General features: G+C 42.6%; 1 protein-coding gene across 8 annotated transcripts; it reads right to left on the bottom strand.

Moving 5' to 3' along the window:
- Window positions 1-772: 772 nt before the first annotated feature.
- On the bottom strand, window positions 773-9,362 carry LOC121843831. 8 transcript variants are annotated; one of them, XM_042313692.1, is made up of 5 exons: window positions 9,234-9,356; window positions 8,587-8,668; window positions 8,025-8,417; window positions 7,226-7,381; window positions 773-1,399 (listed from the first exon to the last, which is right to left on the bottom strand). In XM_042313692.1, the coding sequence occupies exons 2-5, from the start codon at window positions 8,651-8,653 to the stop codon at window positions 1,338-1,340; spliced, it is 678 nt and encodes a 225-aa protein (XP_042169626.1). In that variant the 5' UTR covers window positions 8,654-8,668; window positions 9,234-9,356; the 3' UTR covers window positions 773-1,337. The 8 variants fall into 8 exon arrangements, with proteins under 8 accessions (XP_042169626.1, XP_042169624.1, XP_042169622.1 ...); XM_042313690.1 differs by lacking the exon at window positions 773-1,399 and adding an exon at window positions 5,965-6,050; XM_042313688.1 differs by lacking the exon at window positions 773-1,399 and adding an exon at window positions 5,972-6,295 and having other exon boundaries at window positions 9,234-9,360.
- Between the last annotated feature and the right edge of the window lie 1,049 nt (window positions 9,363-10,411).

Here is a 10,411-nt window from a genome sequence, read left to right as displayed (position 1 = left end):
TATGAGGTCGTAAACCTAGCATGAAAGTGCATCCTTGTAGCTGTGTGGGCTGATTTAGTCAACATGTTTGCCTTGAGTAAGTTGAGCCAATGGCCATGGGGTAAGTTGAGCCAATGGTTGAACCAATGGCAAGTTGAGCAAATGTTTCTTCCCAGGCGTAATGCAAGGCATAATCACTGGGATATGAGGTAACAAGGAGCTCCAGCCTTAGAATTGGGGATGACGTAATGTCCTATGAGTGACAGAAAACTGAGCCAATCAGGCGCAGCGCTCTGTATTTTCCACTGGCTGCCCCTCCACCACAGAAAGCACAGAGCTGAAAGACCTGCATTCTGGAGCTGCCTTCCTCAAGAAAACAACAAGAGACCATGTTTGTATGCAGCTTTATTAACTCAATGTTTTTTTTTACATTGTTTGCAAACTGATATGTGTCACGTATTAATGCCAAAATAACATACAAAACAAGACCCCCGCCTCCCCCAAAAAGTGTGGTCCCTGCCCCACCTGCCCTGAATGACGGGTCTCCACTGGTTGACATCATGTTTGAATGACTACCCTTTCCTCTGTCCATATCTGTAGATCCCTCAGTCAAGTAGGGAGTTTCAAGCAGAGATTCAACTACAAAGACCACGGAGGTTTTCTAAAGCCTCATAAAGGGCAGTGATTGGTAGATGGCTAACAATAACAAATCAGACGTTTAATATCTCGTTAAGCATGGTCAAGTTAATAAATGCTGTGGATGATGTATTAAACCACCCAAACCAGTGGAGGCTGCTGAGGGGAGGATGACTCATAGTAATGTCTGGAATGGAGTAAATGGAATGGTATCAAACACATCAAAGACATGGTTTCCATATGGTTGATACCACTCCATTGACTAAATTTCAGCCATTATTATGAGCCATCCTCCCCTCAGCAGTCTTTACTGGCCCAGACACACCAAAGGTACAGTCGTCCTTCTGAACTGCAGGATAGGGAGGGAACTGCTTAGGGTTGTCACCATCAACAGTGACAAGCAACGGGGGTCTGACAACTTGGATGGAAAATTACTGAAAATAATAGCGGACCCTATTGCCTATCTAATCTAAGCTTACTAGAAAGTGTTTACCCTCAGGTCTGGAGGGAAGCAAAAGTCATTCCGCTACTCAAGAATAGTAAAGCCCCTTTTACCGCTCAAATAGCTGACCAATCAGCCTGTTACCAACAATAAGAATATTTCAAAGATAAATACACAATGCAGAGACAGAGGATGAGAAGTCAATAGAGTAACAACGATCAATGGAAATAGTGGTTTTTCTGTAATAGGGAATTATCCATGGAAATAGTTGGTTTTCAGTTCAACATCTGTTAGGAATGTCCGTCCTGAACTTACAGTGTGGCACGTTCCCATTGGTCCAACCTGAAATAGGATACAGTTTTATTGCAAGGAATTCTAATTGGTCAACCACAGGATAGGGCTGGGTTATAAACTACACCCTGTCCCTTTGTTCTGTGGAGAACCACAGGAGAGAATCACTGGGAGAGCATCACTGAGGACAGGGGAGAATCACTGGGAGAGCATCACTGAGGACAGGGGAGAATCACTGGGAGAGCATCACTGAGGACAGGGGAGAATCACTGGGAGAGCATCACTGAGGACAGGGGAGAATCACTGGGAGAGCATCACTGAGGACAGGGGAGAATCACTGGGAGAGCATCACTGAGGACAGGGGAGAATCACTGGGAGAGCATCACTGAGGACAGGGGAGAATCACTGGGAGAGCATCACTGAGGACAGGGGAGAATCACTGGGAGAGCATCACTGAGGACAGGGGAGAATCACTGGGAGGCATCACTGAGGACAGGGGAGAATCACTGGGAGAGCATCACTGAGGACAGGGGAGAATCACTGGGAGAGCATCACTGAGGACAGGGGAGAATCACTGGGAGAGCATCACTGAGGACAGGGGAGAATCACTGGGAGAGCATCACTGAGGACAGGGGAGAATCACTGGGAGAGCATCACTGAGGACAGGGGAGAATCACTGGGAGAGCATCACTGAGGACAGGGGAGAATCACTGGGAGAGCATCACTGAGGACAGGGGAGAATCACTGGGAGAGCATCACTGAGGACAGGGGAGAATCACTGGGAGAGCATCACTGAGGACAGGGGAGAATCACTGGGAGAGCATCACTGAGGACAGGGGGGGAATCACTGGGAGAGCATCACTGAGGACAGGGGAGAATCACTGGGAGAGCATCACTGAGGACAGGGGAGAATCACTGGGAGAGCATCACTGAGGACAGGGGAGAATCACTGGGAGAGCATCACTGAGGACAGGGGAGAATCACTGGGAGAGCATCACTGAGGACAGGGGAGAATGACCATCTACCTCCCCGTATGATTTGTTCTCTTCGAATAAACCTATTTTCCTCCCCCTGATTTGCTTTGGGGTCTGTGTTAATAAAGAATAACATCAACTGCTAACACAACCCTTAATAAACTTTTAGAAAAAATTGTATTTGACCAGATACAATGCTGTTTTACAGTAAACAAATTGACAAAAGACTTTCAGCATGCTTATAGGGAAGAGCATTCAACATGCACGGCACTTACACAAATGACTGACGATTGGCTGACTGAAATTGATGATAAAAAGATTGTGGGAGCTGTTTTGCTAGACTTCAGTACGGCTTTTGACATTATCGATCATAGTCAATTGCTGGCTTGCTATATTGTGGATAAAGAGTTACCTGTCTAACAGTACAGAGAGAGTGTTATTTAATGGAAGCCTCTCCAACATAATCCAGGTAAGATAAGGCAACCCATTTTTTTCAAAGCCAGTGTGTCTATGTATGATGACTCACCACAAACACGTCAGCTACTACAGCGAGTGAAATTACTGCAAACACTTAACAAAGAGCTGAAGTTAGTTTCAGAACGGTTGGCAAGGAATAAGTTAAATGTACATGGAGAGCTCACATGAATAATTTTGTCATGACGTTGCCCTGTTGGGGGAGGTTTATGACCCCCCCATAAATACCTTTCCCCCTTTTTCTCTCCACTCGACAGAATGGACTGTAGAGACAGTAATGTAAAAAACTATCTTTCTGTAATCCAACCAGTTGAAAGTGTCCATTGGTACTTAAAGAATATGATGTCAGATCAGTTGTTGTCTAGAATATTATATCTGATGATAGGACGACATACATTGTATCTTGGAAAGTCTTCACATTCTAGTTATCAGATTCACATGGAATTCTTATGCAATTTACATTTTTAAATATGAAACTATTTGTGAAAATTTGAAATTTAATTTTAGCTTCTAAATGAAATAATTGTTTTCTTAAAGTAAACTATGATCACTCAGTGGCCACGCCCAAGTGAACAGACATTGGTTGAGAAATATGAAACACCCTTCAATCCCCCGCTACTGTTGACGAAAGTCAACCTTGGGTTCCCGATGACGTGAGGACTGATGTCCATACGTTTAAAAGGGCTAATATCAACTAGAACCTATTAAAATTAACTTTAGTTCCCGACGACGTAGGACTGGTGTCCATACGTTCAAAAGGGCTAATTTCAACGTGAAGGTGACGATCACCACGTTGGAAAGATGAATTGACTACACCAGCCAGAAAATAGCACAAGCGGAGTATGGCAACTTGGTATGAACTTTGAACTCTTATTCACTAAAGAAGTGATACATCCTAGACGTCGAATTATCAGCAGCAACTGTAAACGTGCATAGCCTAGGAAAGGACGGACAAACTCTTCAGAACGACAGGGTACTACAACGTATCCATTCTACCACACGACGACAGACTACAACGTATACGACAGACTACAACGTATCCGCCCAGAAATATTCTTCAAAGGACAAGGGAGATCTCTGCTGGTCAACCCAGCCTTCCATCTTCGACCAATCTATCGAAGCGCAGCTCAGAGTAAAAATGTTTCTTGCATTTTCCTTTTCCGAATGGGTGGTTATTTAGAATGGATAAGATTCCGTATTTACGATAGCATAGTTTCATAAGGTCCGATAGAGAACCAATCCTTTTGTTCCTCGGTCTTCCCACTCTTTCATTGAAACCCAACCCCCTTTCTTTGTGTAACCAGCCGTCATATCGGTTTCGTCCTCTAGGGACGTTTTCTTTTATGAAATAATTAGTAATCAATGTATGATTCATCCTGTGCATATGTAATTCTGTGTGATTTATTTAGGTATTTAGTAAATAAATAATTAAACCAAATGTTGTATTGCTGATTCAACTTGTTAGCCAGGGTTCTTGACGATAACCAATAATTTTACGACGTTCAGATGAGACTGAATAAGGTGACAATTAATAATTGACTGCTATTGATATAAAAGATTAACAGATCTTTAAGTGTTTATTCGGAAGACAACAGCTCTATCAACATTCTTCCGGGGTTCCCCTGACTTCCTAGTTAATGACATTTACATGATTAGTTTAATCAGGTAATATTAATTAGAGAATTAATTTGATAAAATAGCATGTCATATCATATAATTCATAGTAAAGACACAACGATATGCATTTAAATCTCTAGTGGCACAAAGTGGAGGAGAGATTTGTTGTGCTTGTTTCTGTAAGAAGTGTTGACATGCTGAATGCACCGAGGTGTCTGTTTAAAGGACTGACACACAGCTCGAACACCCATGCATAGCCCACAAGACATGTCACCAAGGGTCTTTTTACAATCCAGAACAGACTATGGGAGCCGCACAGTACTTCATGGAGCCATGACTACATGGAACTCTATTCCACATTCGGTAACTGATGCAAGCAGTAGAAATCAGATAAAAATACACCTGATGGAACAGTGGAGTGTGAAGACACACAGGCACAGACACACATACTGTACACATGATAAGACACGCACTCTGCACACACGTACACATAGATTTTGTATTGTAGATATGTGATAGTAGAGTAGTGGCCTGAGGGAACACACTTAATGTGTTGTGAAAAGTGTTATGAAGTGTAATGTCATGTAATATTTTTAAATGATATATAACTGCCTTAATGTTCCTGGACCCATGGAAGAGCAGCTGCAAAAAAACACTTATTTTCAAGCATGTAGGTGGCTGATTCATGGGTATGCTTGACGTCGGCAAATACTGGATAAAAGGTACAATCCTGAAAAACCTGTCTGGATGGAGCACCTTTCAGCAGGACAATAACCTAAAACACAAGGCCAAATCTACACTGGAGTAGTTTACCTAGAAGACAGTGAACGTTCCTGACTGGCCAAGTTACAGTTTTGTACTTAAATCTGCTTGAAAATCTATGGCAAGACTTGAAAATGGCTGTTTAGCCAAGATCCCAAAAACCTGAAGAATTATGAAAATAATAATGGACAAATATTGCACAATACAGGTGTGCAAAGCTCTTACTTACCCAGGAAGACCCACAGCTGGTGTTTCTACTATGTATCGACTCAGGGGGTTGAATACTTAAAAGGTATTGTAATGACCTGGCAAGATCATAAAGATACAATTGTCCAGACAGAGGGTTGAGTTGACGAATTCACGGTTTATTAACCCAACTCCACACAGGCTCCATAGCCCACGCCAAATAAATGAAGGATATCCATACAAACAACCGTGACCAATTCAATTCAATTCAAGGGCTTTATTGGCATGAATAACATTGCCAAAGCAAGTGATTAATATATAAAGTGAATATATAAAGCAATAAAAATTAAAGTAAACATCACACATAGAAGTTTCAAAACAATAAAGGCATTACATTAGCAACTCAAATGAACTAAAACACATTTGGCTTCTGAATAAATGACTTATTCAAATTGTGATGCACAAAGTAAATGTGTTCTGTCAAGATCAATTTCACACACTGCTACTGTATCACACTAGTGTCTTCACTATCAAGTCAATGTCCACTAAATATGTGCATTTGTTTCATATCAGGTTTCAGTTACAATATATAAAACAATTATGAAGAATAGTCTGGTGTGATTAACAACTACAGACAATGCTGCTAACAATTAGCTTGGTAGCAGGACAATGCGTGCACTCCATTTCTCCTGCAGAGGGGGAACAGAATAGTGTTAAGCCAGATTGCTCCCTCCTCCAGGCAAAGCATTCACATTCAGTTAGCGATGCGACGTGAGAGACAGAGCAGACATGACACCGACAGGGAAGAGAGCCCATGGCACCCCTGATAATACATCTGTCGCTACGGAAACGGTCCTGTCCTGGTGCTGGGGTTGTGCTCTGCTGGGACTGCTGTATCCTGAGGCTCTGGTTCCATAGGGGACAATAGGAACACCTATTTTTTCAATTTAACTAGGCAAGTCAGTTAAGAACAAATTCGTATTTACAATGATGGCCTACCCCGGACGACGTTGGGCCAATTGTGCGCTGCCCTATGGGACTACCAATCACAGCTGGATGTGATGCAGTCTGCCAACCACAGGAATGCCCAGAATTTAAAAAATATATATATGTAATTTTTTACCTTTATTTAACTAGGCAAGTCAACAAATTCTTATTTTCAATGACGGCCTAGAAACAGTGGGTTAACTGCCTGTTCAGGGGCAGAACGACAGATTTGTACCTTCTCAGCTCAGCGGTTTTGAACTTGCAACCTTCCAGTTACTAGTCCAACGCTCTAACCACTAGGCCACCCTGCCGCCCCAGGGTAGCCTAGTGTTCTTGTGCTGGGCCTCCTGGTGGTTGGTGAGACATTTTATAAAGTGCATTTCACAGACATTTGATATAGTTTGGAGAGGAATCCTCTTCCATTAGGTAGACAAATAACATACTCAAACATACCTTCTGGCACAACAGAGTCCTCTTGTATCAAGGGTTCATATGGAAAGAGAAACCAGAAGCAACCTTTTACAAGGGTTGATACTGTGTGCTCTACCATGGTTTGTGATTTATCACTGACAATACATTAACAAATCCTGAATTCCTATCTGGGAAGGAGGACAGCAATAGAGAAACTAAAACAATTAAAAAACTAAGTTCAGTCCTCTTGTCTGAGCAGTTAGTTCTCCATTCCACTTATTCTATTGGGGGCGGTAGCCTAGTGGTTAGAGTGTTGGACTAATAACTGCAAGATTGAATCCCCAAGCTGACAAGGTACAAATCTGTCGTTCTGCCCCTGAACAGGCAGTTAACCCACTGTTCCTAGGCCATCATTGAAAATTAGAATTTGTTCTTAACTGACTTGGACATGACCCTGGGTGCTCACCTTGTCTGAGTCTTCTGGCTTGAAACAGCTTGAGAAGCAGCAGTCCAATGGCAAGAGTGCCTACTACCACACATACAGCAGCCACACTCATGTAACTGTTCTTTGGAATTTCCTGTTTATCCGCAACATTTCCAGGACCCTGGTGCTGGTCTCGTACTGTAACACACAAAATCAGAATCAATATAATTGAAAATCACGTCGCATTCAGGTATGGAATCAATTAGGTAATGTTTGTAGGGTAAGTCAATTTATATTGGATACTAATAGAGGTTAATGTGACAAAAGCACAAATTCTTGATGGATCCTCTGCACAGTGGAAATCATGATGCAAAAGGAGAATACTAAATGGTCAGTGTTAGGGTGTGAGGAAGGCACTTTGAATTCAAAACTATGTGTAAAGCCCTTAGTTTTTCCTGACTGGGAAATACTCAGGGCCCTACTTATAAACGTTCGAGTCCAAAAGCTTTGAGCTGACCTGTGAGGTTACCTGTGAGCTGACCTGTGAGCTGACCTGTGAGCTGACCTGTGAGGTTACCTGTGAGCTGACCTGTGAGGTTACCTGTGAGCTGACCTGTGAGGTTACCTGTGAGCTGACCTGTGAGCTGACCTGTGAGGTTACCTGTGAGCTGACCTGTGAGGTTACCTGTGAGCTGACCTGTGAGGTTACCTGTGAGCTGACCTGTGAGGTTACCTGTGAGCTGACCTGTGAGCTGACCTGTGAGGTTAACTGTGAGGTTACCTGTGAGCTGACCTGTGAGGTTACCTGTGAGGTTACCTGTGAGCTGACCTGTGAGCTGACCTGTGAGGTTACCTGTGACCTTCAGCATGAAGTTACAATTTGTGATTCCACTGTCAGTGTTCACCACACACTCATACGGACCCTCGTCTTCAGGCTGGGTTTCTTTGACCAACAGGGACACAACTTTGTCTTTCTCATTGGCAGGTGGCATGGGAAGCTGATATTTTGGGCTCAGTGGCATCCTGGGATTGGAGGATTGTTGATTGAATATGTTGCATATGAACACAGGTCCACCTTTGTGAAGACCATTCTGGTCCAGCCTCCACCACACAACCTTCTCTATGTTTACATTACCAGGGGATATCCCATTGAAGTTCACAGAGCACTCTAGGACTGCATCCTTCCCAGAGTCCACCTGGATGACCTGCTTCAAATCTGGGCCCTGACTTAGACCTGTTTAAGCAATAGATAGAAAACCAAATTAAACAGGACTGTAGTACAGAAAATGTTACAACTGACACGTGTAGTTTGGATAAAACAAAACTCCTAGACCATTCATTGTGAGCATTTTGGAAGTTATGTTGGTAGAAGTACTACAAATTGTGCCTACAGAATGCCTTACTTTTGGATGTCTCCATCCCAGTGATGAGGAGAAACATGAGAGTGGACAAGCTGAAGACCAATGCCATGTTAAGGCCTTTCTCCTTAGTAGAAAAACAAACAGGGGTTCTGTGAAACAGTGGTCTCTCCACAGGAAAGGGTTCACATCTGACAACAATCAGTGATTGAGCCAAATTAAAATCTGAGAGCCAACGTGGATAGCCTGAATAATATGCATTGACTAATACAAGCATTGCCTCAACATGCTATTTTTGCATACTAAGCGAGCAAGGTCAATGTAAAAAAAAATAAAGTCTCACACTATATACACTCCCAACAATTTAAAGAGTAAACCTAACAACCGTTTTGGCAAAAATCTCATTTTATTTGTCAAATAATACTTGTCGACTAACAGTGAAACGCTTACTTACGGGCACTAATCAACAATGCAGAAAACGAAATTAGAGAACAAATTAAGACAGGCAATACAGTGAGTTTTTTTTAAAATCACTGCATTGCCGAAATTATTGACCCATTCAATTGTTGGGAGCATATAGTGTGATTTTACTGTTAGTCAACACCTCTACAAACATGTGTGTGTGTCATGCATTTTTCTACACTGTTCAGTTACGACCAAAAAGTTACAGCAGCAATAAACAAAACACTTACAATTTGATTCCAATCTCCCTATAGTCCAGTCCAAGTGGCACATCTCACAAGCTAAGAACATACTTTCACTTTGTGGTTCAGCCTCTTGACTGTTCCCAGCAGTGGGAAGGAGGGGGGCAAGTCATTCCCTCGCCCAATGTGTTCCAGACAGTATCAGCCCCATCCTGTGGACATTATTATAAAAGTGCTTTGGAAGTGTCTTAACATGTCAAATGGGATTTATCTGTAAAAAAACAGGCTGACCAAATCATTACTCAGATCTTTCACTTATGGCTTCAAATAGTTGGCTTACAGTAAATTATCTGTGTGGTATAACATGCATAACTAAAAACATTTGTGAGATCCACATAAAATACATCTTTCCTCCGATAAAAATAAAACCAGGAGCAAAATGAACAAATTCATATCAATCTTTATTGTATTTAGAAATTCACGCATCAAATCTTTTTTGAATACTTTTCTTTACCATTTACAACAGGGCGAGAATGAGACAAGCCTTTTCCATCAGGCGCAATATAGGCACACTTACAGAATGGACTGAAATGGGGGAGGGGAAAAAGAGATACATAAAGTGCTTCTGTCAACGGTTCTCTTTAATTAGAAAAAAAGTAAAAACATGAGGGGGTTGGCAGGTAGGGGGGCAAATTCCATGGCTCAGAGGGGACGTGGTGGATTGTATCAGACAGTGGGGAAGAACAGTGGGACTGAGGTGGGGAAGGGGGAAATGGGGGCAATTCTTTCAAAAATAAAAACGTTCCAACAAAACCAGACCTCAACCCAGGATGAGGCTGGACATGCCCCTGGGGGTTTCTTCGGCCGGAGGGGGCGGCTGCGTTGGCGGAAACTCCCGAGGGGGCAGAGGGCTGTGGTGCCTCCTCCTTCTCTTCAGGTTCCTCGGGGCAGTCTACTTTACCACACAACACAGAGGAGACGACACTATCAGGGTCATCACTACCTGACCCACTGATCAGAGATCTGATCCATATGATATGACTCAGGTTGCGTTTACACAGGCAGCTGAACTGATCTTTGGCCCAATTATTGGCAAGAGAGTGGATCTGATTGCCCAAAAGGACAATTCTGGTAATAAAAAAAGAATTAGAAGAAAATCAGTATTGGGCTGCCTGTGTAAACTCAGCCTATGATCTAGTCATGCTAGAATGGAGAGAGGCACAGCA

The sequence above is a fragment of the Oncorhynchus tshawytscha genome, unplaced genomic scaffold (genome assembly GCF_018296145.1).
Source record: "Oncorhynchus tshawytscha isolate Ot180627B unplaced genomic scaffold, Otsh_v2.0 Un_contig_12794_pilon_pilon, whole genome shotgun sequence".
Taxonomy (NCBI): domain Eukaryota; kingdom Metazoa; phylum Chordata; class Actinopteri; order Salmoniformes; family Salmonidae; genus Oncorhynchus; species Oncorhynchus tshawytscha.
This window is presented reverse-complemented; position numbering and strand designations above follow the sequence as displayed.